The sequence below is a fragment of the Ovis aries genome, chromosome 13, assembly GCF_016772045.2.
Source record: "Ovis aries strain OAR_USU_Benz2616 breed Rambouillet chromosome 13, ARS-UI_Ramb_v3.0, whole genome shotgun sequence".
NCBI lineage: Eukaryota > Metazoa > Chordata > Mammalia > Artiodactyla > Bovidae > Ovis > Ovis aries.
Window position 1 is genome coordinate 59,346,879 of NC_056066.1, and position 16,368 is coordinate 59,363,246.

The 16,368-nt window shown below is 45.2% G+C and overlaps 1 protein-coding gene across 3 annotated transcripts; it reads left to right on the top strand.

Moving 5' to 3' along the window:
• Window positions 1-1,206: 1,206 nt before the first annotated feature.
• On the top strand, window positions 1,207-15,372 carry SIRPB2 (signal regulatory protein beta 2). 3 transcript variants are annotated; one of them, XM_060396981.1, is made up of 6 exons: window positions 1,207-1,466; window positions 6,009-6,177; window positions 6,404-6,769; window positions 7,840-8,181; window positions 8,698-8,763; window positions 9,787-15,372. In XM_060396981.1, exons 3-6 carry the CDS (start codon window positions 6,460-6,462, stop codon window positions 9,882-9,884), a joined length of 816 nt encoding a protein of 271 aa, XP_060252964.1. In that variant the 5' UTR covers window positions 1,207-1,466; window positions 6,009-6,177; window positions 6,404-6,459; the 3' UTR covers window positions 9,885-15,372. The 3 variants fall into 3 exon arrangements, with proteins under 3 accessions (XP_060252964.1, XP_012044339.3, XP_027832825.2); XM_012188949.5 differs by lacking the exon at window positions 6,009-6,177; XM_027977024.3 differs by lacking the exons at window positions 6,009-6,177; window positions 7,840-8,181.
• The last annotated feature ends 996 nt before the right edge of the window (window positions 15,373-16,368 follow it).

Consider the following 16,368-nt stretch of genomic DNA (forward strand, 5'->3'; position numbering starts at 1 on the left):
TAAGAGAGAATGATGGCAGCGTATCAGTACTTACTCTACCACATAAATGCAACCATATTTTTATTTTAATTTTATTGATCAGGAGTGTTTAATGATTGTCCTAGGGTCACACAGCCAGATCTGGGTAAAGCCACAATCTAAATCTAGACAGTACACCTAAAGAGGCTATCAGAACATGGGAAAGCCTGGGATTAGTTAGCAAACTTAATTTTTCCTTCCTAATAACGGGCATGATAGAGGAGGGGGTGATTCTTGAGAAAGTTTAGATCAGTTATAGAAAATTAAGATGCCACAAACACAAATTTTTACACAATCTGAGTGTGTTACATTTGGACCCCAGAAAATGGAGCTTTAGAGTGTTGCCCACAATTATACAATTAGGAAGTGAGTCTGTGCCCACCCTCCAATGCCAAAAGGAGGCCACTAGGGGTCTTGATTTATAATCAGTCCTTCTCAAGCAAATGTTACTTCCTCTATTTCCTACATATTATGAATAATGATGGATATGTTTGCCCTTTATATTATGCTAGGCCCTCATGCATATATGTCATATTATTCCTGCACTTAGGAAGGGATTGCTCCTGTCCCCATTTTACAAATGAGGCAACAAAGCCTTGACAATGACAAGTGACTTTGAAAGGTCCCACAACCAGGAACAGGCAGACCCAATTCTCTATTTTTATTTTAGACTTTTTATTTTATATTGGGGTATAGTCAATTAACAATGCTGTGGTAGTTTCAGTTGAACAGTGAAGGGACTCAGCCATACATATACATGTATCCATTCTCCCCTATCCTACACTCCCATCCAGACTGCTACATGACATTGAACAGAATTCCCTGTGCTGTATAGTAAGACCTTGCTGGTTATCAGTTTTAAATATAGCAGTATGTACATGTCCATTCCAAACTCCTTAACTGTCCCTTCCCCCCAGCAGTCATAAATCTGTGTCTCTCTGTTTTGCAAGCTCATCTGCGTCGTTTCTTTTGAGATTCCACACATAAGGGATGTCATACGATATTTCTTCTTCTCTAGAGGCAGACGCAATTCTTGATCCAAAGTCAGGCTGACTTGAGGCTGCACTGTGACAACCGTGTTCATCTCCCTCCCAGGAGGGCAAGGACAGGGTTTGGGATAGGTCATTAAGATTTTGACAGACTGAATACAGGAACTACTGCTCAGATATGAAAGCCGGAAACACCTCCATTCCCCTTCTTCCTCTTGCATTAGCAGCTTTGTTTTGTTGTAGCGAAAATACTTCCCCAAGTAGTTCTGGCAATAAGAAGCAGAAAAGGCCTTGTATACGGACCCCACTTCAGACTCCAACGCCCATCAGACAGTAGAATGGTGGTCAGTCTAGGGGACCACAGGAGATGCCCTGTGGCCCCTCTGATGCCTACCCTGACCTGCCTGGCTCACTCACCTCCCTGCTCCTGGCTGCTGGCACTGCTCCTTGTCCTCTCCGGTGAGTAGAATCTGAGACAGAAGAGGATCCACCCCTGGCTGACCCCAGAGACAGGTGCCAAGAGGGGCCTGACCCTTACTAGATGGAGTGGGAGGGAGAAGCTGAGAATATCTCTGATCCCAGCAGAACTCAGACCAAGTGTCTGGAGAAGCAGAACTTTTAGGGCAGCACAGGGAAGCCAAGCTCCCAGGCTCTGGGCTCACAACACTATGTTCTGGCTCAGATACTTGTTAGCCCATCTACAAAGAACCACTCTTTGGGACCTTTCTCTAGGGGTGCTGTGAGTTATTAAATATTAGTATAAAAATAGTGAGGCTCAGCCCAGGACCGGCTACATAATTTGCCGAGCCCTGTGCAAAATGAAACCTCAGGTCCTTTGTTTCAAAGATATTAAGAATTTTAAAACAGCAATAGTAGAGCATTAAGGCAAGCATGAGGCCCTTCTAATCTTTGGGCCCTGTGCAACTATACAAATCAAACATCCTTAAGTCAGTGGGGCTCCGTAAAATGAGACTAATCCAGGGCCCATCTCATGACTTTGTGTGAGATAATACCTATAAATACCTGACACAATGTAAAGATTTAATAACTACTGGCTACTACTATCATACCCATGTCTCCTCTAAGTCAGGATCAGGCTGATTTAGCTCCTGAGTTTGGGGGCTTCCAGGTACAACTCAGACTCGGAGCCCAGAACCCTTTGATCAACCAGACAAGATGTGTGGCTCTCAGTGGGCTCATTCTGTCCCCTACCCATCTGGATCTCTGCCCCAGGCCCTACTGAGATCTGGATTCTGTTCATTGCACTTTGGGTCTCCTGGAATGGTCAGCCGCAAGAGAGGTTTCCTTGAATAAAGTGTGAGTCATAATTCTTAGTAACTCATTTCACAAATACTTCGAGTGTCCCTTAGGTGTTAGGCACTAGGTTAGGAAATCATATATCTAAACAAACCAGAGTAAAATATATTCAAAATATTTGTGGAAAATAGTGCTTTCTAGCAGACTTCCAAAAGAGAACCCCTTGACAGGGATCATGAAAACCAGAGCATGCAGATAGAAGATGGGTGGGACGGAATCCCAGAGCTGTGGGGAAGGGACCAGCCCATGCCAGGGGCCAGTGTGAGGAACTCCGCCCATGGCAAAGGTCATGAGGAAGGAGGCTTGGCATACGCAAAGGCGTGATCAAGCCTCAGGAAACCCCCCGTTCCCGAGCATCTACCCCAAAACCAGAGTCTGTTTTATGCTCTCCCCCATAACCATTTTTCTTGGAGAAGGAGTAAACGTGCAGCTCCAAGGCAATAAAAATTCTTGGGCGTGACAAGACTGTTTCAGCTTATGGACTCCTCTGAAGGTTATCTAGCCCACCTGTATAGGTTCGTCTGGCCACATGTGATTGTTTACAGCCTCCCAATCTGAGAGGCACGAGATGTTTCAGACTTACTAAAGGCAAATTCTTTGGGGGAGTTAGAAATTATTAGTATAATGGGTTGGTTAGGGATTATATTGGTGAAGGGTTTTCCATTTGTTGTGTCAATAATTGCTGCTAATTCCCTGCTCTGGGTGGGACAAGGATGTCTCAGGTCAAACCTCTCTGCTGACAGACTATCCATAATCCAGGAGGATTATCCATACTCCTGCCACATGATTGTTTACTACCTCTCAACCATAAACAGCACAGAGAGTTTTGGAGTATTTTGAGAGTCTTAATTAGCGCAGGGCTTTTTCTTCTTGTTGAGTCAATGATTGCCATCAGGCCTCCATATCCTTAGGCACCTGGGAATATATTAATCAATGTATTTGGAATATAGAAAAGGAAATACAGTAGTTTTTGATGTTAGCAATACTAGACTTTTTGAGTTAATGGATTTTCTCTTTTGTAATAGATCACTGTGCTTTGTTATAAATCACTGTGTCCTTGCTATGTAAGAATGTAACTTTATCATATCTTAAGACTAAATAGATCTTAAGGGGAGCATTGGTGAAAGGATTTTCATTTGTTGGGCTGATGTTTGCTGCTAAATCTCCATGTTCCCTACCCTTATAATGAATATAACTAACATATAGGAGAAATAAGTATTAACCTTTAAGACTAATCATGTTAACCTTGGGTTAAATAAATTCCTTTCTTGATTGTAGCTCACTACACCCTCACCCTATAGGAATGTAACTTTATTTGGAGGGTGGTGCCTGGTTTAAGAAAAAACACCCTTGGAAGAAATAAGTTTTTTGGTTATCAGAAAGAAAGGATCATAAAATGTCAGCAGGTCTCACTCATGGCCAGAAGATGATGTACCTTTTTTTATACATTTATGTGAAGCACCTGATTTTGATAAAGGTCAGGACTGCTGACTCCCACGTGACTCTGTATTCATCCCTATGTGTAACAAAAGGTATATAAGCAAAGCCAAAAATAAAGAAATCGGATCAGTTTCCGGAAAGACTGATTCCCCCATGTCGCTTCTTTCTTGCTCCCATTTTTCTGGCTGAATTCCCATCTGGAACATGGATGCTATTCCACGTAATCCAAGTTATTCAGCCTCCTTTTCTCCACTAATCTTCCTACTACACTATCCATTTCTAATCTCTCTATATCTGTGATTAAATATGTAGTTTTCCAAAGACGCCGACTCCGTCCCCCCACCTTCGAATCACCCTGGATCCACCGGGGCTGGACCTTGGCAAGCCCAGCTTTACAGACAAGGCAGAGACAAAGCATCCCAGACATTTCCCAAAGTCTGTGTGATAACACAGAAGGAGAATCAAGAAAAGGGGAGTGAGAAGAGGTGGGAGGCACAGGGCCTTATTCCAGGCTCCAGTTTCCTCTCTGCTGTTTCACTTTCCCAGACTTGCCCCAGCTGGGATAAGAGCCACGAGACTTTCTGAGCCCTCACCTTCTCCGCTGCCTCTTCTACGTTAGTTCTCCCCTTCTCATAACACACAGAAGCTTCATCTTCATAAAATCTTAATAGCTTTATTGCAGTACAACTGACATAAAGCAAACTGTATGTGTTTAAGGTGTGCAATTTGACACGTTTTGTGGGCATTGGACATGTTTCATACTTGTGAACTTATCACCAAGATAATCAAGATGATGAATGAACCTAACACTCATAAAAGTTTCCTTGCATCCTTTCCATTCCTCCTCCTCCCCAGGCAACTACCTATCTGTCTCCCATCGCTGCCTCCCATCACTACAGTTTAGTTTGCACCTTCTAGAAATTTATACAACAAACATGCAGTACATACCCTTGTTCGCCTGGCTTCTTTTATTCATTGCAATTATCTGAGAGTCATGCATGTTGTTGCACATATCAATGGTCATTTTTTTGTCTATCCACTGTATGGATAAACCATAGTTTGTTTCTCCAGTCACTTATTGACAGACATTTGGGTTGTTCGCAGTTTGGTGTGGACATATGCTTTCATTTCTCTTGGGAAAATACTAAGAATAAAATGACTGGATCATATGGCAGGTGATTGTTTAACTTTTAAAGACACTGCCTTAAAGTTTTGCAAAGTGATTTACCATATTATATTTTCATCATCAATGTAGGAGAATGACATTTCCCCCACATCCTTGCCAACATTTGGTATGGTCAGCCTCTTCAATTTTAGTCATTCTACAAAGGAGTATCTCATTGTGGTTTTAATTTGCAACATGCAGTTGGATCTTACATTTTTTGTCCAATGTGACAGTTTCTAACTTTTCTGGGAATATTTAGACCATTTACATTTAAAATAATTTTTGATATGATTTGGTTTAAATCTATTAACTTCTTATCTGTCCCACTTGTTCTTTGTTCCCTTTTGCTTCTTTTTCTGTCTTCATTTGGTAATTTAATACTTTTATAACGCCATTTTCTCTCTTTTATTGGCATATTAGCTATGATTTTATTTTGTAATTTAGTGATTGCTTTAGGGTTTACAATATATTAATACCTCTTTACCAACATCTACCTTAAGTGATATTATACCATTTCACATATAGTATGAGAACCTTATGATGGTATACTAACATTCTCCCCACCTCAATCATTATTCTATTAACTTAACTTCACTTATACATGCGTTATAAGCCTCACTCTAGAATGTCATATTTTATTGTTTGGGGATCTTGTTTTTCAGATTTGCTACGTGGGAGAGAGCACTTCTCTCTAGGCAGAGTACTCTCTTCTGTGTAGTCTACCCATGACCCTGTTGATCAGGAGTTTTTCCAGTTTTACAGATGGGAACAGGCATTATTCTCAGTGCTTTGCTGAGTGATGGGCACGATTTAGTGCATATGTGAGGAAACTACTGAGGGCAGGGAAATGAGCACCAGCAGGAATTAGAGGACGAGGTCTCACCACTCATATAGTGGTGTTTGGGGTGAGTATTGCTGAACTTCCTGGAACTAAGGATGTCAAGGACAAACAGAATCCCTGGGACTGAACATGGGGTGTCCCTTGGTCACAACTGTGAGGCAGTTCTTAGTGGCTAATGGCACATACCTCACTGAAGATGGGAGGGAAATGAATTTTGAATTCCATAACCCTCCCCCAGATCCTCTTGGAAGGGAATCTTTGCTCTGCCTTTCTACTCCCCTCCTGCACTGAAAACTAAGAAACACCATGATACAAACTTAAGACCTGGAATGAGACTGAGTTATTCCCAAGGCTTGATGAAAGCACAGATGAAGGGCAACTCGGAGCGCAAAGCTGATGACCCCATGGTGAGCTTATTACTTACAAGTTCTCCATTTTATAGCCCTGCTCTCTCTCTCTCTCTCTCTCCAGCCAGCTGCTTCACCTCTTCTTTCACTTCCCTCTCCAACAACACCCCTCGAATGTTCTAAGCAATTGTTCTTGACCAGTTAATGGCTGGTTTATGTTAAGTTTGTCTCTTAGGACTCCAAGTTCCTCTAGCCCTGCACGAAGCTTTTTTTCCCTCTGTTGCAGGAGTTTCTGAGCAGAGCAAGGGGAGTAAGTGGCAGGTGCTGCAGCCCGAGGGCCCCATGCTGGTGGCAGAAGGGGAGACACTCCTGCTGAGATGTACAGTAGTCGGCTCCTGCACTGATGACATGATAAAGTGGGTCAAGGTGAGCAACCAGGACCAGCAAGAAATTTACAACTTCAAGCATGGCTTCTTCCCCGGGGTGATGCCTATGATCCAGAAGACGCTGGAGCCGCTTAATTGCGACTATTCCATCTATATCCACAATGTCACCAGGAAACATGCTGGAACCTATCACTGTGTGAGATCTGCTGGCTCAAGTGAGCACTCAGGAAAGATGCTGGATGGAGGCACCTCCGTGCTTGTGAAAGGTGAGTATCAGGCCCTGCAGGTCACAACCTTTTGCTCTGATCTATCTCCCTTTTCCTGCATCATTCACCTTTACCCACAATCATGCTCTGCTCGAAAAACCCCAGTGACCTACAACAATTCATATGCCTCACTCACACATTTACGGGCAGCTGGGCTGGTTCTATCCTGCATGTCTTATTCCAGGGCCCAGACTGGCCAGAGTACATATTTCTCATGGAGATAGCAGAAGCACAGAGGGAAAGTCCCAACCCCTTAGGCACATTTCAAGCTTCTACTTGTGTGTCTGCTGTTAATAACAAATAGCCCACTGGCTAAAGCAAGTCACATGGCTAAGGTCAAAGGTAAGAGGCAAGGAAGTATACCCAACCACCGTGAGGCCACGGTAAGAGTTTGGATAAGCCATGCTATCAGAGGAGAGTCAAGAACTGGGGCTGATCATTTAATCCCCAAGTAACCAGTCATGCCATTTCTAAGTCCGCCAGTGGTGACCTGGACACCCATATGGTCTGTCATTCAATAGGAATGTGTTCTTAACTTAGTCATTTCAGGTCAACATCCTTCAAGTGTTTAATTTGTGAATAGGCAATATAATTCCTATTTCAAAGGATATTCAGGTGATGAAATAGAAGAATTGATGTTTGTGAAACCCCTGTAAATTGTTGACTTGGAGGGTATCTGTGTGTGTGTGTCAGGGTAGGCGGTGGAGGTGGGGGGTTCATTTTATCTTATTGCAAACATCTCAGAAACCCTTCTCTGGCTCCTTTCAAGCTTCTCTTGGTCCTGCAGGCTTCTGGGTTTTCAACCTCAGAAGAATTTTCTAAGCCACCTCCACCATCAGACTGAGAACTCTAGGGCACGGCATTTATGTTTTGCTGAGCTTTCTTTTCCCCAGTCCTATCATCAGCACATAGTAGGTACTGAGAACTTCTTTACTGAGTAAATCAGCTATTGAACAATGAGGGAATGGGGGAGGGAGTAGCTGAGTGAAAAAAACAGGGGAAGGAAAGGCAGGAAATCAGTGAACTGTGGAGGGAGAGAGAGAACAATAAAGTCCTCTCTTTGGATTCAGGACCTGGGAGCACAGGGCCAGACCTCTGGATCATCCAACCCCAGGAATTGGTGTTGGCAACCCCTGGAGACACCGTCTTTCTGAATTGCACAGTGCTTGGAGTTGGTCCCCCAGGACCCATCAGGTGGTTTCGGGGGACTGGTCTGAGCCGGGAGGCCATCTACAATTTTAGAGGCATCTCCTACCCCAACGTGACTGCGGTCCAGGCCTCCAACAATGATTTCAGCATTCTTCTGCGTGGCATCTCCACTGAGCATGCAGGAACTTACTATTGTGTAAAGTTTCAGAGTAAACTCAACAGGCAGTACCTATCCGGACAGGGCACCAGGTTGAGAGTCAAAGGTGAGACAGGTAGTCATGGAGGTGTTGGGGGACAGAGGGAGGTGGTCCACCAGGAAATTTTTACTGTGTTGCAAGCTCTTTTTAGCCTCAAAGTAATTTACATAGGCTATTAATGCTTTCTCCTTTTCTATGGAGAATTTCTACTCATCCTTCAAGGCCCAGCATAAATGGCCCCTCCTCTGTGAAGTCTTCTCCTTCTCCCAGGCAGAGTTGATTTCTCCCCATTCTGGGCTCCACAGAGCTTTGTACAGACTCTTAATGATTCAACAAACATGCATGTGTGCCTCTGATGGCCACACACTGGGTGCTGCAGATACAGAAACGGAGCAGGCCTTGTCCCTATTCCAGAGATGCTCAACCAGGTCTGACTAGCCCTTCATAGTTACTGGGCTTGACTTCTAGTCCCTATCCCAAGCAGAAACTCACAGGCTCATCTCCCCAGCTACTAACACAGGGGCTCAGGAAATGGAGAGATAGAAAGAAAGGGGAATGTGAGACCACTTCTCTTCCTTGCAGCAAATCACACATCTCGCAAAGAGTCAGAATTCACCAAAGAACATACAACCAAGGTATTTCCATCAGGTGAGTATACCTACCTTCAGTGGCATTAACCAGTCCCCCACAGGTAAGTGGGGCCAGAGAGGGCTTGGGCATGCGAGATGAGCAGCCCCAGACTTCTAGGGCCCTCCTGCCGCAAAGACGGTTCCCATGACTCCATCTCAACTGCACAAACAGAACCCAGAGAACCAGAGCAAAGTTCAATCAAAGGAAGTACTTTCCAACAGTCAGTGCGAACTGCTCAGTGGGCAGTCTTGCTGCGAGGTCTTGAGCTCCCCCTGAGTCAGAACAAGGATACACTATGGAGCTGTGCAGAACAGAGCTGGAGAACATGGTTTTGCAGCCAGGCTCCCTGGATTGAGCACCTTTCTAGCTCTTTGAGTCTCTGGTATCCTGCTCTGTGATCTGGGAGGGGAAAGGGAGATAAAAATCAGAGAGCCTACCTCACGGAACTATATACAGATCCAATGGGGCAAGTGCCCAGAACTGTGCCTATCACATTGCCTCAAGGGCACTTGATAATTGGGGGATGAACTTGGGATAGAGGTGACCAGGTTAGCTTCCCAGATGCTCAGCCCTGTTCCTGCTATCCTTTGGAGCCAGACCACTTGGTCCCATCACTACTTTGACACATGTGGCCTTGAGCAAATCACTCCCCAACTCTGGGTCTGTTTCCTCATCTATACAAATTGGATTGTTATCCTACTTTGCAAGATTAGTTTGAGGATTATATAAGGCATTTAGGAAATGCTTAGCTCTGGCCCTGGGACAGAGAAGTTGAGCAGCAAAAAATGAAAGACATTTTCTATTGTTATCAGAGGTCAGGGATGCTGTCAAGATGATTAAGGGTACAAGTAGGATATTGGGCAAAGGCTCTTTGAGCCTGAAACAGGAGGAAGGGAGGTCTATGATCTCTTTAGCTGTAGAAGGGATATGGCCCCGCAGGCTATACAGAAGCTAGGCTCAGCTTCACCATAGGGGCACTGAGTTGTGGGCTGTTGGGGGCTCACCCAGGGTCCTTCTCGAGCTTTCCTCTGTGTCCCCCAGGGCTCCTGTCTGCCCTCACACTTGCAATCCTGGGACTGAAAACAGTGACCTTGGCTGCACTCTTGCTGGCCCTGATTATCTGCTGGAGAAGCCCTTGATAAGAAGACATCAGAACTCCAGGCCCAGAAGTGGCGTGCTCGTCTTAGCATGGGTCATGGATGATTGGTCAGCCCTAGAGTGGGTCCCCTAAGAGAGGGCCCAGGAATCCCTGATCGTTTCTCTGCCTCCCAGCTGCCCAGCTGCCAACTGCCCTCCCAGCTGCCTTCAAGCCTCACGATGAACTCCAGGATCCTGATTCTTGTTCACCTGGTGAAATTCTCTATTTGGCACTGGGCTCCCCTCTGTTTGCTTTTGTCTCACTGTATTTCACTGTTTGCTGAACCCAGGGTAGACAAGGTGCGACCTAAGAGGCTGGAAGAAGATGCGAGGAGCCATAGGAACTGTAGACATGTTTATTATCCCCTCTTGTGGCTGACCCAGCAGACAAAGCCCTAATGCAGCCTCACTACCATAATGTTAGCAGCCGTAACATAGCCCCGAGGGCTTTCTCAGGTAGAGTCTATATATGCTTACAGAACAAACGTAGCCCGTGGCCGAGAGAGTACCTCCTGACATGCATGTGCAGTACTGCAAGGGACCTCAGCTGTTACGTAATTGTTATTTACAAAACGTGGGGCAAGAGTGAGAGGATGTGGGGTGAGGGAGCCTGATCACTCCATCTTCACCACTTTGCTCTTTCCCTACAGCCTTCCTTTCTCTTCTCAGCCTGTTCAAACCCTCCTTGTCTTTTAAGGTCTTGCCCAGGTCTCTCCCGAGGCCTCTGCTCCTGTTGCAGCCTCTTTTGGAGGGCCCACCCCCTTGCTCCCCACCCTACATTTTCTCTTCCTTCAAGATCCAACTTGACAGTCCTTCCCAGAAGGTTTCCCTAAGTGACTCTGAGCTGGCCCAGCCAGACCACCTGTGCCCCTCCATCTATATCCTTTCTTCCTCTTTTTCTCCCTACTTTCTTTCTTCACCCTGGCTGGATTAGGTGGCTATAATAGTTAGAATTCAGGTTTGGCAACTTTGACAAAACTCTTAAATCAGAGGAAAGTAGCTCAAATCAGAAGAAAGTTGGTTCCTCTAGTAATATTTGAACATAAACAGACCAGGCAATTTGGGGACTCCTTGAGACCCAGGATTCCTTGATCTTGATACCAGGTCCATATCTCAGGCAGAAAGACCAGGGAAGAGGAGAATGACACTTCCCTTCAAGGTCACAGCTAGGAATTTGCCCATATCACCTCTGACTGGTTGGAATGTGGTCATTTGGTCACACCTAGCTGCAAGGAAGGCTGGAAAAGTAGTCTTTATTCTAGCAAGAGTGCACCTAGCTAAAATCTGTCACTAGAGAGCCAGAGAGTAAAGCTCAGAAGATGACCAGCGATCTCCACCCCTGTGACATAGAGATAGCGTACTTGCTGTGTGGCACACCTGAGTTCCATTCCCAGGTGAAATGGCACCTCTTTGTACCTCTGCCTCCACTAGGGCAGCACAGTGGAGGGTAGTAGTTCTAAAGAAAAGGACACTTTGCCCCCCAGGGGATACGTGGCGACGTCTAGAGACGTTTTTGATTGTCATAACTTGGGGGAGACTGTTGCCCTCTAATGAGTAGAGGTCAAGGATGCTGCTAAATGCACAGGACCGACCCCACAGCCAAGAGTTATCTGGCCCAAAGTATCAGTAGAACCGAGAAGCCCTGATGTAGTGGAAAGCATGCATTCCCTGGAGTCAGACATGCCCGATTTCTAATCCTGAAGCGCCCACTCCCTCCTTGTGCACCATGGATAACTAATCAGTCACTGCCCCTCTTGGAACATGGAGGAAAATAACGTGGACTTCTGCATTGTACAAGAAACAATTCAACATCGAGGGCTGACTGTGAACTGAGGGCTTACTATGAGCTGTGTGTTCTGTGTACACTCAGTACATGTGAACTCCCTTTTCTCTTTTCATACAAACATTTGTAGGTGCTAATGGGTTAGTCTGAATGTTTTTCATTGTAACAAACAGAAAAGTAGGTGGAACAACACTAAGCCAACACATTTAGCCTGAGTGCTTCGTGCCAGTTTCAGCATACGGATAACCAGTGCTGTAGCTGGATCAGCTCCTGTAGTTCTTATTATGAGTGCAAGATGCCCTTCAGCAATACCCATCAGGGAACTTTGAAGGACTAGAAGTTTATTACTTTACAAGACCTGGAAGTTACACAGAATTCCTGGGGCCGCACTGTGAGGTCACAAGGAAAAAACAGAGAGGGAACACCTGGGGTTCTGTTTTATTGGGGTTGATGATTTTTGTGGGCTCATCCTTTCTTGGTAAATTTAAACCTTAAGAGCAGGAATTTAAAGCCCAGGAAGAAGAAAAGAAATAGTAGTTCAAATGATCGGTTATTGAAATCAACCAAGATGTCTAAAACAAAGGAAACTCAGTGGGGGAAGATGGCCTGACTATTTAGCCCTGTGACTGGCAGTGTGTTCAGAAATAAACACATTGAAGGGGATGCCTCTTTGAAATGGATGTCTCAGCAATCAAAACTTAAATCAGATAATAGCATTACCAAAAAAAAAAAAGGAAAAAGAAACAACTGTTAAGGTTTACACCGCACTGAGAATTGAATAATTATTGTATTACCAGACATCAGAAGAAAGGGTAGATATAATAAATTAAATAATATCTTCCTAAAAAAGATATCCAAGTCTGAATCCCTGGAACCTGTGAATGTTACCTTATGTGACAAAAAGGACTTTGCAGACGTGATTGTGTGTGTTTGTCCCATCTTTAAATGGAGAGGTTGTCCTGAATTATCCAAAGTGAAAGTGTTAGTCACTCAGTCATGCCCGACTTTGCAACCCCATGAACTGTAGCTAGTAGCCTGCCAGGCTACTCTGTCCATGGAATTCTCCAGGCCAGATATACTGGAGTGGATAGCCATTCCCTTCTGCAGGGGATCTTCCCGACCCAGGAACTGAATCCAGATCTCCTGCATTGCAGGTAGCTTCTTTATCATCTGGGCCACAGGGAAGCCCTTAATTATCCAGGTGGGCCCTAAATGCAATCACAAGTGTCTTTTATGAGGGAGAGACAGAGGGAGATTCCACATAGGAGGAGAAAGCAATGCAACCACAAAGGCAAAATGGAAGTGTAAAAAATGCTGGCAGCCACAAGCAGCTGCAAGGAGCAAATTCTCCCCAGTGTCTCTAGAGGGAGCACAGCCCCCTGACACCTTGACTTCAGCTCAGTGATACTAACTTCAGACTTCTGGCCTCCAGAAGTAGGAGAGAATAAATTTCTGTTGTTTTAATGCCATGAAATTTGTGGTAATGTGTTGAAGCAGCCACAGGAAGCTATTAATAGGGTGGAACTGGGCTTCTGAAATAACTGGGTATTCCTTGCTCTGCCCCTGTAAACCTCTTCACCTGTGCTGACTTGAAAAAAAAAAAAAAAGCACAATATGAGAGTTATGAGATAAGTTTTATCTGGGGCAAAATGAGGGCTATCTCCTGAGAGAGAGGATTTCAGATAGTTCTGAGAAACCACTCTAAAGAGGTAGGAGAAGGTCAGCATACATGTGATTTTGGTCAAGGGGGAGTAATGCAATCAAGCACGTGTTTTTGGCAGAAGGTTTTTGTTAGTTTCGTGAAGGTTGCTGCTAGTCACAAGGAGCAGACATCACCATGAGGATTTTAGCATTTTTCTAGATATGAGGAGATTTGAGAACTGGGCTCACAAAATCAGCTCCTGAAAATATCTGTCTGAAAACCTGTTCTGCCAGTTTTTTCCCAGAGTGCCTCATTTCTGCTCTCCACCCCAACAGCTCCTTTCAGTGGATGTTGAAAATCAGCAGCTGGAAAAAAAAATAAAAAGAAAAAGAAAAATAAAAAAAAAAAAAAAAAGAAAGAAAGAAAGAAAATCAGCAGCTGCAGCAGCAGCACATGACTTAATAGATGGCAAGAGCCAATTTGTAGATGACACCAGACAGGGTCCTGCGTGGTCTGGTCCCTGAAAGCCCTCTCCCATCTTACCCCCCACCTCCAACACCCTTTAAATTGACTCCCTGTCACCCACCTGGGCCTTGGCTACACACGTTCCCTCATTCAGTCATCTGCTTAGCCGTTTCTTCAAGAGCCCTCTGTAGATCAGCTCATCCACGACAACACTGTCTTCCTTCTCATTTCCCATCTGCAGCGTAAGTTTCCTCACAACATTTACCGCTACATATAAATGTGAGTGTGTGTGTGTGTTTATTTCCTTGAGGACTGTTAGTTGTTCACTGGTGAATTTGAGTGGGCTTCCCAAGTGGCTCAGTGTGAAGAATCCGCCTGCCAATGCAGGAGACGTAAGAGACGCAGTTTCGATCCCTGGGTTAGGAAGATCTCCTGGAGGAGGGCATGACAACCCACTCCAATATTCTTGCCTAGAAAATCCCATGAACAGAGGAGCCTGGCAAGGCTACAGTCCATAGGGTCACAAAGAATCGGACACAGCTGAGCCACTGCGCACTCATACAGTGTATTTGAGTTCACCAAGGCATGGGCTTCCCTGGTGGCTCAGACGGTAAAGCATCTGGCTACAATGTGGGAGGCCCGGGTTCGATCCCTGGGTCAGGAAGATCCCCTGGAGAAGGAAATGGCAACCCACTCCAGTACTATTGCCTGGAAAATCCCATGGACAGAGGAGCTTGGTAGGCTACAGTCCATGGGGTCCCAAAGAGTCGGACACAACTGAGCGACTTCACTTCACTTCTTCAAGGTCGGGAACCTAACTTTTCACTATCGTAGTAGCCCTTTTCATTCATTCATAAAACGTAGCTGAAGGCTGATAATGCGCCAGGCAGGTGGTGGAAGGCAGGATCAGAGTGGAACTGGGATGAGGTCAGGATGGGAACCAAAGTGGAGATGAAACTGGAGTGGGGCTGGGGATGAAACTTGAGGAGGAAGTGGGCTTTGGAGGGTAGGAGTGAATGCAGCTCTGGGAGTGGGGACACGGGAGAAAATGGTGGGGCTGTGCGGGTCAGGAGCTCATGGTGGTGCGTCTTCAAGGCAGGGATGAGTCTGGAGGCGTAGTCATGGTGCGACTTGGGGATGGGGGCAGGGCAGGGGAAGGAGGGTGGGGGAAGGGGCTGGAAGTTGGAAGTGGGCAAGGCCTTCAGCACCACCCCTACTCAGTTTTGTTAAGGACATTTAGATAAATGTTATAAAAATGTATCAATAGTTTCAACTTCACACCCAAATGTCCCCTTCTAATCAAATTCTGGCTCTAAACACCTCCAGTCAGATTGCTGGAAAGGCCTCAGAAACTAGCCTTGGAAGCACAGTCCTACTGGCCAAATAGATACAGGGTGGTATAGTGGTTAGGAGCACAGCATCTGAGATGCCTGGGTTCAAACTTATTTAGGAATCTGCATTCCTGGTCTTGAAGTCCTAAGACTCTCAATTGTTAGGCAGTGCTTTTTTTTTCAGTCAACAATAGAGGCAAACATCTGTTTCATTTTGCCTTGTACTGTTCTTGTACCTGAGTATTGAAATACAGATTGTTTTATTCCAATCACTCTTTTTTTACCTCTTCAATTAGGGCCTGATGTTGGTTTTGTCAATGCATATAAATCAATTTTATTATCTCTCAATTTCATTTAAGGCATCAAGGGGTGATACAAAATGTTTGCTATGAAAGTGGATCTGAGAAGGCTGTGAACACTTGCTGGCCCACCTTCCACCACCCACTTTGTTTGAACATAGGCCCTGAGGCCCAGAGAGGGCAAGAGATCTGCTCTTATCACCCAGCTTGTTCAGAGCCCAGCCTGAGGCAGGAGCTATATGGGTTCCAGGATAGACATTTACAACTAGCCTCCTGTTTATATTTCTTGAGGCAAGAAATAGATGGACTCCAGCTTAGGCATTTATAACCAGCCTCCTGTTTATAATTCCATATAGAAATAAACAACAGGAACAGGGTAAAGAGCTATAGTTTTGTCTCTGGTGGACACTTAAAATGACAGTAATGGGAGGGGCAGAAATGAGCTGAGTCTTGCCCAGATAAAGGATAAAGAGAGCACATACTTCTCATTCTTGAGATCAAGGAGACCTCCCCGACTACAAGTATGCAGAAAGACTTCCTAGGGGTCCAAAATGGAGAGGGGGCCACCCCAGAATAGCTGGTGTCAACTTTCTCATAGGCCTCTGTGCTGGAATCCATCTACAGAAAGATGTGCATACATGTGAGAGAGGGACCGAGGACAGGTCAGGTGTAGAAAAAAGAGGGCGATAACTGGCCAAAGGTAAACAAGACCTGGAAGAAATGCCCTGTATAAACGATGTGACCGCCTCTTTACTGCCCTCCTCCTCATCAGGCAGGAACCCGCTCCTTTTTCTCCAGGTGGGTATCTCTGCCTTGCTTCGGTCTCAAATAAACAAACTGTAACAGGAGGGAAAGGGGCAGAGCACAACTTTTGAAAGAATGACATAGCCCAAGGACACAACATAAACCAATTCGAATCAAACGGGACCAAGATGGCAGACAAGACTAGACCTTGATCCTCAATCA